The sequence below is a fragment of the Fringilla coelebs genome, assembly GCF_963513975.1.
Source record: "Fringilla coelebs genome assembly, chromosome: 23".
Taxonomy (NCBI): domain Eukaryota; kingdom Metazoa; phylum Chordata; class Aves; order Passeriformes; family Fringillidae; genus Fringilla; species Fringilla coelebs.
In genome coordinates this window covers 2,142,664-2,159,544 of record NC_140049.1, presented here as the reverse complement: position 1 = coordinate 2,159,544, position 16,881 = coordinate 2,142,664, and the positions used below count along the sequence as shown (strand labels likewise).

The 16,881-nt window shown below is 47.7% G+C and overlaps 1 protein-coding gene across 7 annotated transcripts; it reads right to left on the bottom strand.

The window, feature by feature from the left end:
- Nucleotides 1-936: 936 nt before the first annotated feature.
- Nucleotides 937-16,688, bottom strand: NFYA (nuclear transcription factor Y subunit alpha). Of its 7 annotated transcripts, none has more exons than XM_084220668.1 (10): nucleotides 16,569-16,688; nucleotides 14,309-14,395; nucleotides 12,242-12,328; nucleotides 9,956-10,102; nucleotides 8,202-8,333; nucleotides 7,435-7,540; nucleotides 6,834-7,000; nucleotides 5,264-5,437; nucleotides 4,694-4,795; nucleotides 937-3,922 (listed from the first exon to the last, which is right to left on the bottom strand). In XM_084220668.1, the coding sequence occupies exons 2-10, from the start codon at nucleotides 14,381-14,383 to the stop codon at nucleotides 3,869-3,871; spliced, it is 1,044 nt and encodes a 347-aa protein (XP_084076794.1). In that variant the 5' UTR covers nucleotides 14,384-14,395; nucleotides 16,569-16,688; the 3' UTR covers nucleotides 937-3,868. The 7 variants fall into 7 exon arrangements, with proteins under 7 accessions (XP_084076794.1, XP_084076797.1, XP_084076796.1 ...); XM_084220671.1 differs by having other exon boundaries at nucleotides 6,834-6,982; XM_084220670.1 differs by having other exon boundaries at nucleotides 12,245-12,328.
- Nucleotides 16,689-16,881: the final 193 nt, after the last annotated feature.

The following is a 16,881-nucleotide window of genomic DNA, read 5'->3' as shown; positions in this document are numbered from 1 at the left end:
GCTCCTGGGGTGGAATTTACACTCCAAAGTAGTGATTTGTCTTACAAAGAAATAACTCTGATTTTCCCTGTTTGTTGTTTATTAACACACACCTGTCCTCCAGGATAAATCTAGCTTGACTTTATTACAAATTACACCCTGGTTGATCCAGCTACAGAATCCTGTTACGGTGCTGATTTGAGCAAACATCCCTCAGGGATTGTGGATAAATCCCCAAATTCAGCTGACTGAGATTTTCCTCTTCATTCCATGAGCTGGAGACCAAGGATGCTGAACAGGACACAAAATTGGGTTTAATTTTTTGGATATCAAGATTGCAGGAAGACTCCAGGCTGGATACTGGCAGGCAGGGGAGGGAGGAAGGTGGAAAGGCAGGGGATACATCATGGATTGATAAACTCTGCTCTGAGAGTGATGATGCAGCTCTGAAGGTGAGGCTGAGAGAGAAAAATAAATTCTTGTTGGTTTTACCATTATATCCAAGATGATTTTATTATTCTACTGCAAATTATCTGAAAAAAAAATAGAAAATTACATCATAAGAGCTGAAGAAACTGATTTCTGACTTCCTAAACAGGCTTGCATGATTGTTCTCCTCATTTCCTGCCCAACTTCCCATTCTCTGCTCTGTCTTACTGTCATTTCCTTCTTTTTTTTGTTTGTTTGTTTGCATTAGGGTTTTTTTCTGTGTGTGATCATCACTGTGTTGACCAATTCTGGAAAGAATTCATGAGCTCTGGGGTTTTGGGATGGTGAAATGTTGGTGTGGAGTTCATGCAGTTCAAAGCTCCCCCTGCCCTCCCACAGCCCATCACAAAATTCCCAACACAGAGCAAAACTTCTCAGTTTATAAATTTTATTAGCTGAAGAGTGTACACAGTACTTACAATTGCATCTATTAAAGACCAAAATACACTTGAAAAAATGCATCATATAAAAAAAATTAAAAACTTTTGAACTATGTACAAACTTTGCCTGACATTACGTTAAGCTCAGGACCCTCCCACGCCCCTTCACAAAGAAAAGTTTATTTTCCTCCTCTTTAAAGAAAAGTTTATTTTTCCCCTCTTTTTAACATGCAGGGCCTTAAAGCCATTTAGCATCACTTGAGGATCATTCCCTTCCAAATCCTGATCTTTACACTCCTCCAAATCTGGGTTTTGATGGTTTGATGCTTCACTGCTCTGGGCCAATCAAACACATTTCTCCCCAAATCTCTTTTTTCATCCTCACCCACTCTTAACTCACTCCTAAAGTGAAGGTTTTTCTCAAGTGTAGCCAATCTACAAAGAATTTTAATTTAATTACTAGGGAGGTTTGAACTGGACATGTCTCAAATTTTCACAGATTTGCCTGGAAAAGAAAGCAGATATTTTTGGTGTTGACTGCTGGCTCCAACCTCACCAAATAAACAAAACTTTCAGCAGTGATATACAGAACACAAAACAAATAAAAAAAATTATAGGAGCACTTGGGCTTTCACATCACTATTTAAAATATTAACAGTAAGACTTCCTAGAACATAAATCCATGTTTCTTCACACACAACCTACAACAGATCAGAGAACCTAGATATGAAGGGATATTGGGAAAAAGTTTACAAGTTCTTTAAGAAAAGTAAATTACTTATTTAAAAAACGAAACAAAATCTATGTCAGAGCAATAATCTTGCTTCCAGAATTTCCAGCTCTCAAGAAGGTGTTTCAGGACAGATTTAGCATCAACTGAAGAGCAAAAAATATCACAGAGAGGGTCTTACTCCAGCACACAAATATTCCAACTAAATGTACAGATGCTCAAAAAAAAAATATTTACAGTAATGCTGCAAATTCAACTAAAATCCCTTAAGGAGAGCTGCACATTCCTGCAATGGGGGAGAGCCCAGGAAATGCTGTGTGAGTTTCTGGACAAGGATTTAAGGCAGAAGCAACCAGAGGCCCTGAGGATGCCATCCATGTTAAAAATGCCCTTGAAATGATTAGAAATAAATCCTCATTAAGAGTTGTGAGCAGAGTGTCAGATTACTCATCTAACTTGGGACAAAAACTGAAAGAAAGAAGATTTATTTGCCTTCCAGGAGCCTGGCCAGCTCCTCCTGCAGCTGCAGGTGTCCCTGAGTGTCCTTCCCAGCTGGGGGAGGACAGGCACCAGGACTCACACCAAGGAGCTGAGCTGCTTTTACAGATCCAACTGCCAATTCCAAACCCCTCTGCAGCTCCTCCTTGTCCCTCCTCTTCCTCCAGGACTGCCTGCTCACAACAAGGATCCAACATTGCTCCTCCCTCTCAGGTTTAGGATTTTTCTTCCATCCAAAGGAAATAGCATTTTCCAGAATCTGTTCTTTTGTATCCTCTTGATTTGTCCTCCACTTTGCCTTTAGCCATAAGCTTCCAGTAAATGGGAAAAGATGGGAGGGAGGAAATGTAATTTCCAAGCTGCATTTCCTTGTCCCTTGCATTCAGCCTTCACTGGGTTGAACCCAGTCTCAGCCATCCTTGGCAGCATCTCCTCAGGAACTCCTCACTCTTCAGCTCCACCTGGCCAGGTTCAATTTCACCCAGCACATTCCCAACCCTAAACTTCACTGCTGTGATCCAGTTTGAACTACAGGACACAAAAACTGGAAATTCTGGGACTCCAGCAGGCAGCTGATGCCCAGAGCTGTGTATCCCAAGGTGAGAGGAGTGCAATGTTGAGAAATCACCTGTTAAACGCTTTTAATTACTGCTCCCATCACCAAAATTCAAATTATAATAGAGCAGGCTTGGAATCTAAATTAAAACTCTGTTCTGTGGAGATGCTCAGCCCAAAGCCAGCTGTAGGTCATGGGAAAATCCTATTTTTTAATAATGTAAGTATTGCTCCTTTGCTAAGTGCCACTTCTGTTTTGTTTTTAAGAGCTTCATTTATAAAAAGCATGAAAGGTTCATCAGTATCTGCTGAGTCCTTCAGGTACCTCAGGCTGAGCTGCCCCAGCTGCTGCTGTCCTGAATCATCCCTCACTCTGGAACTGCAGAAATGATTTAGGCATCAGAAACTCCATCCCACCACTGTGACACTGGGGGTTCCACGACTCTTGGAGGAACCATGGACTTCACTGGCAGGTGAGAAAAAAGATTAAAAAAAAAAATCCTTTGGAAGAGAGTCACTGAAAAGTTTCAATCCTTTCTGTACTCACATCCAGTTTTCTTCCAAAGCAACAAGTACTGGCAAAGAACATCCAAACCCACCCAGATTTACTGACCCAATCCCCCCCACATCTCCCTCTCCCACCCCACTTGCAACAGAGACACAACACATCAAGTCCTGCAGTAATCTTGACTATTTCTAGCATTGATTGGATGGCTGAACCTTTCCCAGAGAAGAGCTTCTTTACACATTTACAAGGTGGAATTGAAAAGAATCCCCTTCAGTTTCTGCCAGGCTCAGAAGTGCAACAGGGACCCAGCTCAGGGAAAACCGAGCCCAAAGGGGTGAGGAGTGATGGAGTAACAAATCTCAAACCCAGCCCTGTGGTGCAGCCCCTCAGTGCTGGCTGGAGGAGCTGCAATCTGTCCCTGGACAGGGCTGAGCTGCCCCAGCCACAGGGACTGAGGTGGGAAAAGGAAGGAAAACCAGAGATGAGCGCTCGGACTCCGAATTCCCTGTGCTAGATCAGGAGAGGGCAGCGAGGAAGTCTGAAAGGTTCTGTTTGAAGAGCTGAAACCTCAAGCACGTCCTCAACACGTGGTGCTTGCTCTGTGGAAAAGGACAGGCTGTGACATGGAGATTGTCCCACTCCAGGATTCACTGGACACTCTGGGCAGGCAGAACAGGCTGGCAGGAGGGATGGGAATTCCCTTCAGGTGTTTTTCCCTGGAAGCAGGGGTTAGGAGACCCTGATCATCTGTGTCATTGCTTCTTCGTTGCCTTGAGTTGGATCCTGCAGACACAAAAGGGTGGAAATTCCACAGTTTTTCCATGAAGCAGAGAGAACCACACACAACCACCAGGAGGAGACACTCCTGCACTTCCCTTGATCTCCAAAACTGTCCTGCTTTTCCTGGGTTTTACAGGCCACAAAAATCCTAAATACCTCCCAGGAATTTGTTGTTTCTGGTATTTAGGACCAGTATTTAGGAATGATTTTAGTTCAAAATAAGAAACACTCCCTAAAGGCACAGGACTGTTCTAAAGCACTGAGCAACCACAGAACCTGTTCATTCTACTCCATTATGTCCCTTCCTCTGAAAACTGCCTTGCACCTTTTATGCAAATCAAGGTGCAGCTAAGAATCAGATATTCCCATTTTTTAATTTTCCATCAGATGTAAAGGTAAGGAGTCTCTACCTTTGATTCATGTCCTGAAAGGACAGCCCAGTCCCCAACCAGAAAGGCTGTTTTACAAACAGAATGTTTATGTGCATTCATCCTAAGAACTACAAAGTGAACACACTTCTACCCACATTATTGTCATTTAATTCCTCAGGGCAAACATCCCTTGCTCCCCACAAGCAGTGACAGGAGATTTTATTGCCAATGCTTGGAATAAATCTAAAGGCAGGGAGGGCCAAGAGGCAGCAGATGAAAAATTCAGAGGCAGTGAGGGACACGGGTCAGCAGCCGAGCCCAAAAACCCAAACAAAGCAGCACAGACACCTCTGATGTGTGTCCTGAAGGGCTGAAAAGGGGATTTGCCCCAAACCCCACTCACCTGCATGTGGGGGCTGTCCTTTTCCTTGGGGGAGAAGAAGCGACCCCCCTCTCCCCGTTTCCGGGCCATGGCGTGCCGGTGCCGGGACTCGTGCAGGTATTTCTGCAGGGAGGGGAGAGCAGGTGAGGGAGAGCCACTCCTCCCAGCCACTGCCTTCCCAGAGGAAATTCCCAGTCCCCATCCATCCATCCATCCATCCATCCATCCATCCATCCATCCATCCATCCATCCATCCATCCATCCATCCATCCATCCTCTGCCCCACAGATTCCCAGTCACTGCCTCTCCAGAGGAAATTCCCAGTCCCCATCCATCCCCCTGCCCCACAGGCACTGTGCTGACAGTCAGTACATGCTCACACACAGCTCCAGACACTCCCAAAACCAGATAAGCAGAATTATCCTCAAGGAACTTAAAAGATTTACTCTGATGTAGCTCATCAACAACATCAAAACCACTGTAAAACTGAGGAACGCCAAAATTCTTTCTAATCCTCATTTTCCAGCCCAGGTGGGATTCTGTGCCTCTGTCACAGAGCTGCCCTGTGTTAAATCTGAGTTTTATTCTCACCCTTCTCTCTTTGGGGATTTTCCCCTCTGCTTCCAGCTTGGCCCGTGCCTGCCTCCTCTTCAGGATGCGGTGGTACTGCTTGGCATTGACATAGAGGGGCTCCTCCTCCAGCATCTCTGCTCCAGGCAAAGGGATCCTCTGGATGGCTGGGACTGAGCCAGCTCCAGGCACCATCTGTACACACAGGGGGGTTTAGTCCTTGCAGCTCAGCACAAACTGACACAAAAATGGCATTAAAATGCTCAGTATTGAAATAGAAAGTGGGTTTTGTTCAGGTAATGCAGCTGCTTAAATGAAGAGGAGCAATGAAGATGTTCTGAAACTCCAAAACCAATCTAAACAAATTAATTCCTTATCAGTCCTGCTGGGTTTTCCTGATAAAGTGTGGTGGTGTTCACAGGGGTCCCAGGACCAGGGAAGAGATGAGGATCTGACTCTGTGTTTCAGAAGGCTGATTGATTATTTTATGGGATATATATTATATTAAAACTATACTTAAAGAATAGAAGAAAGGATTTCATCAGAAGGCTTGAAAGGAAAGGAATGGATGATTAAAAAATCTTGTGACTGACCAGAGAGTCTGAGACAGCTGGACTGTGATTGGCCATGAGTTAAAAACAACTACATGAGATTAATCAAAGATCCACCTGTTGCATCCCACAGCAGCAGATAATCACTGTTCACACTTTGCTCCTGAGGCCTCTCAGCTTCTCAGGAGAAAAAAATCCTAGCAAAAGGATTTTTCATAAAATATGTCATGACAATAAAGGTAACATTGCAATACAATTCCTTGACTGTGATGCTGCTTCTTGGACAATTAAACAAGCAGGACGTGGCTGGTGCTTCCCTTTCTTTTGGGTCATCTTTTATTTCAATTCTTTCATTTCAGAGCACCTCTAAGCCAACACTGCAGAGCTGCTGACACCTAGTGGGGACCAGCAACATTCAAGAGGTTCACACTACAGAGAAACAGGAATTGCCAGGAAAAACCTCCACAAATGAGGGAAACAAATCCTAAGGGATCCTCAAGAAAATCAGAATTGACTCAATTTATTTAAACCTTTGCTCATCAGCTCACAGCTCAGTTTGGATTTCAGTTTCTACATTTCTGAGCTGCTGTGGGAGAAAGTTCAGAGCAAAGATCACAGCAGGATCCAGGCCTGTGGAGCTGAAAATTTGTGTTGTTTAAACTATAAACTATTGGAACTTACAGAGAGGACTGAGCATGGTATCTCAACCTCAGATATCAGAGAGCCAGGGAATCACAGGATGGTTTGGGATGGAAGGGATCTTAATGATCTCCCAGTTCCAACCTCCAGGGACACCTTCCACTATCCCAGGTGCTCCAGCCTGGGATGGAGAAGCCACAGCTTCCCTGGGGTCCCTGTGCCAGGGCCTCCCCACCCTCCAGGGAGAAATTCCTTCCCAAAATCCCACCCAACCCCGCCCTCCTTCGACTCAAAGCCATTCCCACCATCCCATCCCTACCCTTGTGAAAATCCTGCTAGATTTGAGCACAAACCCCTCAAAGCTCAGCCTGCAGAGGCAGCAGTGGGGGTTTCACACCTACCATGACCATTCCCCCTGAATTGACCACGTTCCCAGCCACTGGCAGTGTCACTGTCACCGTCCCCTGGCCACTGCTGGTGGTGTTGGTGTTGGCTCCTGTTTGGACAATCTGGGCTCCAGCCAGGCTGGCTGCAGGAATGGTGATCATGCCTGTAACAGGGACTGTAACTTTAAGGAAGTAGAACACAAAAGGAAAGGCAAAAAAAAAAAAAAAAGAAAAAAAGAAAAAAAGAGAGAGAGAGAAAGAAAAAAGAAACAAAAACACGCACACAAAAAGAAGGGAACAGCATTAGTCCCACTTCTGTGTTTTACTCATTCATCCTTCCAAAACATGCAGAGAGTCAGGAAAGTGCTGAAGTAAGGGATTAAATTCCATCAGAATTCCTGGTTTTTGCATTTGTAACCTCATTGTGAGTAACCATGTACTCTTGAGGCAGAAAAGCAAAATTAAGGGGTTTTATTCTAGCAGGCCTTGCCAGAGACAAGGAGATTTTCTGTTTCTGGGGCAAGAACCCTGGAGTGAATTCCTGCAGAGCACACAAACACCTCAATAAATAAAAAGCCTCTCCAAGAGGTGCCCTGGCTCCTCCCAGCCCTCCTACCTTGCTGCAGGATGGTGCCATCAGCATTCACAGGCTGGTACACGATGGTCTGGCCCTCAGCAGCCTGGGCAACCTGCTGGCCTTGCACTGCAATCTGCTGCTGGGTCTGAACGAAACAAAGAGCACAAAAACGTTACAAATTGCCTCTTTTTTCCCAGTGTTTACAATTCCTGAATGAACACATGGTGCTTGAGGTGTTCCAGGTGTCTATGTCTGCTGCCTCATTAGCAGCAGTAAGAAATAGGCTGGAGCACAGAGCAAACACCTGGAGATCAAACACCTGAAGCACATGTAAGATGCATTTTCCAACAGTTCAATAATGAAAAAAACCCAAATTCTAAGCTTCCTGTCTCACTATGAAGATGTGAAAGGAAGAACTGTTCTGCTCCAAAATTTAATTTTGGCCCTAACCAAAAGCATCAGCAGAAACCCCAGGTGTGACTGGACTACTGCACACAATGGCCCAAGTATGGAATTAGCAATGCTTCATGTTTTCAAAATTCAACAGAGAGACAAAAACAACCACGAACCAATAAAATACAGAAACACGATGGAGAAAAACATGCAATCTGATTTTTCTGCCCCAGAGTCATGTATGAAACACTACAAAAACATGAAAACATGACACTTATTCTCAAGTTCTCCTCAATATTAATAATTCCTTTTTTTTTTTTTTTTTTTTTTTTTACTTAACCACATCTTAAATCATTTGTCAAGTTTCTCTTCCTGTTCCTCTGCAGAAAAGCCTTTCATGCTGGTGCAGTTACCTGTGTCTGGCCAGCAGTAACTGCAGTCTGGGGCTGCTGTATAATGATCTGCTGGGTCTGGCCCTGCTGCCCCTGTACCTGCACAGCCTGCCCACCTTGAATCTGAATCTGACCTGGCTGGACCAACTGAATCTGTGGAAGAAAGAGTCAGAAAGGAACATTAACTATGCCTCTGATTTCTCCCTCCTCAGCATGACCAAGTCATCTCTGAGGGTGATTTACTGTTGCACAGAAAAAGGAAGCAGGGAGTCTTCTCTTTTTCCAGTTGAGAATGAGGAGTTGGAATGGATTGCTCCCTGTGACACAGCCACACGGGGCAGAGGGACCAGCGTGCTGTGTCACCGTGCTCCAGCACTTCTGCACTGCTTACACAATAAATCACTCAGGAGAAATCAATTATTCACATCCACTGGGAACAAACAGGCAGGTGGAAGAGGAGGACTAAGATTTAAGACATCTCTGTGGTGTTAATTATCCAGCACTCAGAAGTACTTCTGGGATTTATAAAGTTGTCCTCAGCTTTGCAGAGTCTTTCCACCACTGTGGAACATTCTTAGATTAAAAAGGAAGAGCTGGAATATGGTTTGAAGTTTGTGTTTAAAAACACAGTTATGGATTTTCCTCCACCAACCAGACTGAGAAGAACCTCATACAAATTACAGTGGTTTGCAACAAAGGAAATATTAAATAAACCTCTCCAAACATCATGACATCATTTGCCTTCCTGGACTGTGCTGGGTTCCTAAATCCCATCCTAAATCATCAGGACACTTTCATTATGCCACGGTTACAGTTCTTCCCTTTGCTATTCAGGAACACTTCAACCACCTCCTTAAATTTACCAACTGTCTTTTAAATAATAATTATTTCCAAAAAATCCATTTTCTGTACCTCCTTCACTATTGCCTTCTGTGCAACAGGGATGTTTAAATCCCCCATCACACATTAGAGGGGCTCAAGCACAAATTACTTGCAAGAAGCTTTCTTAAATAATTTTTTTTTTAAATCCTCTTTCTGAGCCATAAATTGAACAGGCACCAGATCCCCAACTACATTGCAAGGACCAGATAAAATAACCCAAGAGATAAAAATCCTGCTCTGTGGGAAGGTATCCCACATGACAGGTATCCCTCTTTTCCCATAGGAAGGGAATATGGCAGGAAGGTGCAACGGGATGAGCTTTGAGATCTCACCCAACCCAAATCATGATGAAAAACCCCATAGGAAGGCATCCCTACCTCTGGCAGGGGGGTGTAACTGGATGAGCTTTGAGATCTCACCCAATTCAAATAATGATGAGAAACCCCATAGGAAGGTATCCCTACCTCTGGCAGGGGGGTGCAACTGGATGAGCTTTGAGATCTCATCCAACCCAAATCATTCCATGATGAAAAACCCCATAGGAAGGCATCCCTACCTCTGGCAGGGGAGGTGTAACTGGATGAGCTTTGAGATCTCACCCAACCCAAATCATGATGAAAAACCCCATAGGAAGGCATCCCTACCTCTGGCAGGGGAGGTGTAACTGGATGAGCTTTAAGATCTCACCCAACCCAAATCACTCCATAATGAAAACCCCCAAACCAGCCCAGCTGTGTTTTACCTCTGCACCAGGCCACAAACCATAAAAGCTCAGCTCATAAAGCACTCCCACTCATTCCCACCGTGCCAGAGCCACCGAGCACCGCCTCAGCCTGGCCCTGTGTGGCAGTGGCAGCCCCCCAGAGCTGTGCAGTGCCCCCAGGGTGTCTCACCTGCTGCAGCCCCTGCGTGCCAGACACGGGCACCTGCATGATGGTCTGGCCCTGGCCCCCGGGCACGGCCTGCACCATGATGGGCTGGCCCGTGGAGGTGATGAGCTGCCCCCCGCTCACCTGCACCATCAGAGGCTGCCCCTGCACCTGCAACGACAAAACAACAATGAAAACACCGCCAGAGGAGCCCCAGAGCCGCCCCTGCCCGCCCTGGCTGCAGGGCAGAGGAACTGGGGAACGGGCACTGAGCTGCTTCAAACCAGCTCTGCCTCCCAGTGCTACGGATTTAGTGAGTTATCCGCTTCTCTAGCTGTTACAAAGCATGAAAATCACATTTTTCAGCCACAAGAACTACCTTCATGCACAGCCCAAGAGCAAAGTGGGATAAAAAAATTTCATCATTCACCTCGCAATTACTGATTTCTTAGCTGAGGTTCCTATTGAGATATTTTAGATTTTTTAGTTGAGGTTCCCATTAAGAGAACTCTGTTCTGAGGGGGCTTCAGCTCTCTCCAATTTCATTCCTACAACATTCCCATTTCCCAACTGACACAGATCATGGGATGTGCTGAGAGAAACTCTCCACTGGTTATCGAGGGAAATTGTAACAGGAGCAACACAAAATGGAGATCAGGGAGGAAAAGTCAAAGTGGGTGAGCAGCAGCTACTTCTGGGCCCAAAAAGAATTAGATATATAACTAAAATATAAATGTAAATGTAAATGTAAATGTAAATGTAAATGTAAATGTAAATGTAAATATAAAGTGTGAGGGTGGGCAGGCCCTGGCACAGGCTGCTCAGAGAAGCTGTGGCTGCCCCTGGATCCCTGGAAGTGTCCCAGGACAGGCTGGACAGGGCTTGGAGCACACTGGGATAGGGGAAGGTGTTGGGGTGGGAACTGGGTGAGGTTTAAGGTCCCTTCCCACCCAAACCAGTCTGGGATTCTCTGGTAACTCTGGCCTGAGAATCTCTGGACTCTTGGACCTGGTATCTCTCTGGTCACTGGGAAAAAGGCCCATGAAAACAAAAACAAGGGGAAAACCTCTCTGTTTGAACCCCCTCACCTGCCAAGTCCCCAGATTCCCCAAACACATCTTGAAAAATACTGTACTCCACAGCCCAAATGCAAAATCAGTCTCATGAACTCGGGGATCACAAAATCTGATTTGTTTAGGAACAAGAACATCACAATGTGGTAAAGTCACAGAGTTCCTGGGTTTCACACCCCAGAGGGTGAGGAGCCAAATCCTGCCCTGGGAATTGGAGTTTCCAGGTCCCCACTCTGTCCCTCAGCCTGTCCACGTCCCATCCAAAGCCCTCAGCCCCTGGGCTGGGTCACACAGGGAGGAGCATGCTCAGGTCAGCACAGAGAAGCACAGGCAGCAGCACAATACCCAAGAAGCAGAAAGGAAAACAAGACATTCCAGGATTGTTGTTAATGAATCACAGCAAGGCAAACTAGAAAAAAAAAAAAAAAAAGGTGGGAAGAACATGACAACAACCAGAGACCCCAGTGAGCCCAGCAATCCAAGTCAGGCAGCATCTGAGAGTTGAACTCTGAACATAAAAAATGCTGTGTTAATTCTGCAGCTGGCAGGGCCATGCCAGCCCCTTGGAACCACCCTGCTCTGAAGAATTACAAACCAACCAAAACCAGAATCCTGAGTGCAAAACTGCCACGGCTGCCCAGGCTCTGCCAACTGCTCTACAAAGGGCTCCTGGAAAGCCTGGGTGAGTTAAGGAAGTGGAGGCTGCAAGATAGGAAACACTTCACACTGGAACCAATTCCTTTCCAAACTGGGCTGTATTTGCTGTTTGGATCCACATGGCTCCTGGGTTTCCCTGTGTTGTTCACAGGTAAATAAGAAATTGGATCCCTCAGTGCCACAGTGCTGTCCCCAGGTGCCCTGTCAGTTCCACTGTCCAAGCTCAGGCTCTGGCACCGCCTCTGTGTGTCTCATGCAGAGCCCTCCTCAGGGAAGAGCTCAGCACCCTCATTTCCTTGGAATTTCAGGAAATCTTTGGGGTTTATCCCAACTGCTCCTTCCTCATTTTGCTGTTTATAACTTTAAAATCTCCCTGAACTTTATTCCCTCCCAGAATTCCTGGCATGCCCCGACGGGAACAGCTCCAATGCCATGGCAAACCCTAGAGGCAGCACCCAGCAGAGATTCCTGCTCCACATCCCCCTGCTCCTCCTGGAAACCCTGGGAAAACACAGCATTAGATATGTGCTGCTGGGGAGGGGCATGCAGTGCTCAGAAACACAATCAGAGAGGTCACCACTACCTGGAGGGTCTGGACTTGCTGGCCTGAGGCCGATGCCACCTGTGCCTCAGTCTGCAGCTGGACAGCTGTGACACCTCCCTGCTGCTGGGAACAGGAACAGGGAGAGCTTGAAACATGGAAATGCACAACACACTGCTGGGACAGGGGTGGGGATCATACACACTGCTCCAGGAACGGGAGGAATGATGGGAGTTTTAGCAAACCTAGGGATGGAGCTCCCTGGAACTGCATGTGGCACTGCCAGGCTTCAATATTCCAACTCACAGGGAACAGGGCAGGGCATTTTGCAGGATTTCAAGCTCAGTTTCAGGGGTTTAGTTTTGAAATTTCAGGCTTCAATATTCCAACTCACAGGGAACAGGGCAGGTGATTTTTGCTCAGTTTCAAGAGTTTAGTTTTGAAATTTCAGGCTTCAATATTCCAACTCACAGGGAACCGGACAGGTGATTTTGCAGGATTTCAAGCTCAGTTTCAAGGGTTTAGTTTTGAAGTTTCAGGCTTCAATATTCCAACTCACAGGGAACAGGGCAGGGCATTTTGCAGGATTTCAAGCTCAGTTTCAGGGGTTTAGTTTTGAAATTCCAAGGCACAGTCTGAGCTTGTCTCTGCCACCCCTGTGTTGGTGGCTGCCCGCCAGTGACACTTAGGGACAGTCTGGAGAGGCTGCAGGAGCAGTCAGAGCTAAAAGCCTTTTCTATCTTTAGCCTCTTTGCTAAGAGTCCCAAAATACTCCCAGTAACTGTGTTAGATGGGGAGATGAAGGACAGCTCCCTCCCAAGTGCTGCAACAGCCTGGTAAAACGACTCATTTTAGCAAAATGTTTCATATCAGACACAGGCTTTAAGAAGTTGCACTGAAAATGAAAGCAAAAAGCTGGTTTTATCTCCTTTTCACCTGGAAAATGTCAATAAACCAACTACATCTTTGGTTATCTGCTGCAAACAGGTATTTCAGATAATCCTTAATATAAAATGTTTTAATCTCAAATGCAATCTTGTTCTGGCTGGAAAAGTAAACTCAAGTTAAACCCAGTGGAAGGATTTGGTCCCTCCTGAGGCCAAGGCAAAGCAGATTTCCCTGAAAACATCATCCAGTGGCTCAGCCCTTTGCATGGCAAACCACCAAACCCCCTCAAACCAGAGCAGAAGACGCAACAAAACTTCAGCAGCAGCTGAAAACACATCCCCAAATCTGGATATGGAAAGCTGAACAGCCAAAATCAGTAAGCCCTCTAAACTCAGCCCTGGTGTTCTGCACACTGCAACATGAATTTCTTTGTGGCATGGATGAGTTGTTCATCCAAAGCTCCTTGGCTGGTTGAATTCCTGGTCTGTATGGTATTTTTGCTCCACCTGTTGCTCTGAAACAAAGAATCTCTACAAATGTTCATTTGGTAAAGCTGGAGGAAACCTCTGTGGGCTTGAACAAAATCTATTTCAACTTTGGGGGAATTTTTCTTTGATTGTTTCTGTTAATATTGTTTTCTCCATTTTCAGAGAAGTGTTAATATATTTTTATATTTTACTTTCCCCATGTCACTACCATTTTGCAAACTTCCTGCTACACTGAAATTTGGTAACGTGTACACCCACAATTTAATTTTAAAGAAATTGTTATATTTATATTAAAATCTTATAAATTTAATTTCATTTTTAAAATATATTAAATGTATTCTAAAAACCACATTAACTCTGACTTCCAGGCAGGTGCCATCAGTGCCCAGGTGACAGAAGTCAGGTGAACAGGTACCCAGGAGGATCAGGATTGTGCTGCTGAAACCAAGTTCTTTCCAAACTGTATTTGCTGTTTGGATCCACATGGCTCCTGTGTTATTCACAGGTAAATAAGAAATTGGATCTCTCAGTGCCACAGCGTTGTCCCCAGGTGCCCTGTCAGTCACAGCTGAGAAGGTTCCACAGTCCAAGCTCAGGCTCTGGCACCGCCTCTCCTCAGGGAGGAGCTCAGCACCCTCATTTCCTTGAAATTTCAGGAAATCTTTGGGGTTTATCCCAACTGTTCCCTCCTCACTCTGTGCAAAGGGCTCCCCCATTCCCCATTCTGTACCTGCTGCTGGATCTGCCCTGCCTGCACCACGATCTGCTCCGTGGAGCTGCTGCTGTTGGCTGTGTACTGCTCCATGGTGCCTCAGCCCTGCAAGAAAAACAAAAATCAGGTGATCTGCTGTCCCCAGGCCTGGCAAGCCCCACTGTGCCCTAGCAGCTGCCAAGCCAAGCAAAGCAGGAGCTGCCCCAGGGCAGGGCTGCTCCATCTCAGCAATAAACAGAGGAGACACTTCAGGCACATCCAAGCTGAGAGAGCAGCAGAACCACCTCAGTTCTGGCCCAGGATTCACGAGCTCCAGCAGTTCTGTGAGTCTGCACAGCCTGGGGAGGGACACTGCTGGGAAAGCTCAGGAAATGCAAAAGCTGCAGGTGGGAAACTGAACTGCACTTCAAGAATTCAGCAGAGCTGGGAAGAATTCTCGTTTTTCTTCCCTCTCCTCCTGCTCCCATGGAATGGTTTGGGTGGGAAGGGACAGCAAGGATCACCCAGTGCCACCCCCTGCCACCTTCCACCGTCCCAGCCTGGCCTTGGGCACTTCCAGGGATCCAGGGGCAGCCACAGCTCCTGACCCAGGGCTTCCTCACCCTCACAGGGAGGAATTTCTTCTCTAAAGAAGTATTTCTATACTCAAATACAGCCTTCATGAATTTTAGGAAGCAGATTTCCCTGCACCTCCATCCTCTTGCTGCCCCTCATTCCTCAGCCCTTTCCCTGCACACATCAACACCACTGTGCTGAAATAAAAACATCTTTTCCCTGCCACTGCTTCTCTCCTCACTGGCCCAACAACAGCAGAATTGCTGCTTTAGTGAGGTGCTTGATTTATGCCACGACTGAACAAGTTCCTGCTACGCTGCTGAACAAAACCACAGCCTGGAACTTTAATTTTCCAAGGCTAAAGCAACAAAACCTCTGGCTCCCTCCATTTTTCAAGGAATGCTGACAGGATTAAGTCACAGACTCTCTGTACCCGTTGCTGTGGTTACTGCTGCTGTTTGAGTTCCATCCTTTACCCATTTCCTGAGACTTTTGCACAGCCAGAAGAAAAGAAGATAAATAATCTTTCTGAAAATGCTGCTGCCAGGCTCCCACTTCAATTTCACACAGGATACTTCATTTCTGCCTTGAATTAAAATTTTTAATTAAAACATTAACAGCTCTGTAATGCCAACAATCTGCAGCAGCTGCCTGAAGTTCTGGACAAGGTTCTGGATCCTCACCATCCAAGGGATTATCTCATCCTCTTGGTTAAACACAGAGTAGCCAAGTTAAATATTAATGATCAGGGATCAATCTATGGCAGAGGATGGCAGCTCCTCCCCCAATGAGCTCATGGGCAGCTCCTCCTCACCGGGAATGCTCTGGGAACCAGGGAGTGTTCCAGTCCCAGCAGCAGATATTCACACAGACACCACATATATATATAATATACACACACACAAATATATATAAATATGAATTTGTATGTATGTATATATGTACCGAGTTGTATGGGACTCATTAGGATCATTAAACTCCTGGCCCTACACAGGATAACTCCAAAAATACACACAAATATTGATACATATACATATATAATACACATAATTTATATTTATACAAATTAGTTGCACCAGGAGCAGTTTCCTCAACAACCAACCCACACCAAGAGCAAACCAGTGGCACCAAGAGCAAACCAGTGGCACCAAGAGCCCGAGAGCTCCCGAGCATCGCTCGAACCGTGCCCCCGAGCTCCGTTCGGCGGGATGCACCGCTCCCGGGACACCGCACGCCCACACCCGGCGCGGGATTTAACACGGGGGCGGTCTGAGCACCACATGCGGCGCCCGGGCTGAGCTCTGACTCCCGCTGGAAGCCAGGGACGAGCCGGGGCTTTGTGTCACTGCGGGAAGCCCCGGCCCGGGGGTCTCCCGGTGCGCTCGAGCCCCCGGCCGCCCCAAATGCGGGCAGCTGCACCGCGCACACCGGGAGCGGACGGGGCGGCCCGGGCCCCTCCGCCGGCGGGGAGGCTCCCGGGGAGGGCGGGGCGGGCCGCGCCGGGGGAACAGGCCGGGCCCCGCTGCGGCGCTCGGCCCCGCGCCCCCCGCCCGGCCGCGGAGTACCCGACCCCGCTGCTCGCGGCCCCGCTCGCCCCGCGGCCCCGGCGCGGCCGAACCGAGCGCGGCCCAGGCCCGGCCCCGGTTCCCCCCTCAGCCCCTGAGTGGCCGCGGCCCCGCCAATCCCGGCGCGCGGGGGCTCCATATTGGCCGCTCGCGCTCACCGTGCCGCGCTGCCCGGTCCGCGCCCCGCGCTGATTGGCTCCGCCGCGGGGCCCCGAAGCCCAATCAGCGCCCGCACTCGCCCGCCGCGCAAAATGGCGCCCAACCGCGGACAAAGGGGGCGAGGGGCGGGGCCCCGCCCGGCCGCGGCCGCCCAACCGCGCGCCTCGCCCTGCCCGCCGCCGCTGCGCCTGCGCGGGGGCCGCGGCGCGCACGCGCGGGGCGGGCACCGCTCGGCTCCAAGCTCCGCCCCCTGCCCGGAATGTTCTGGGCCGGGACCATGGAGGGTCCGCCCGCCCGCGCGCGCCGCCGCCA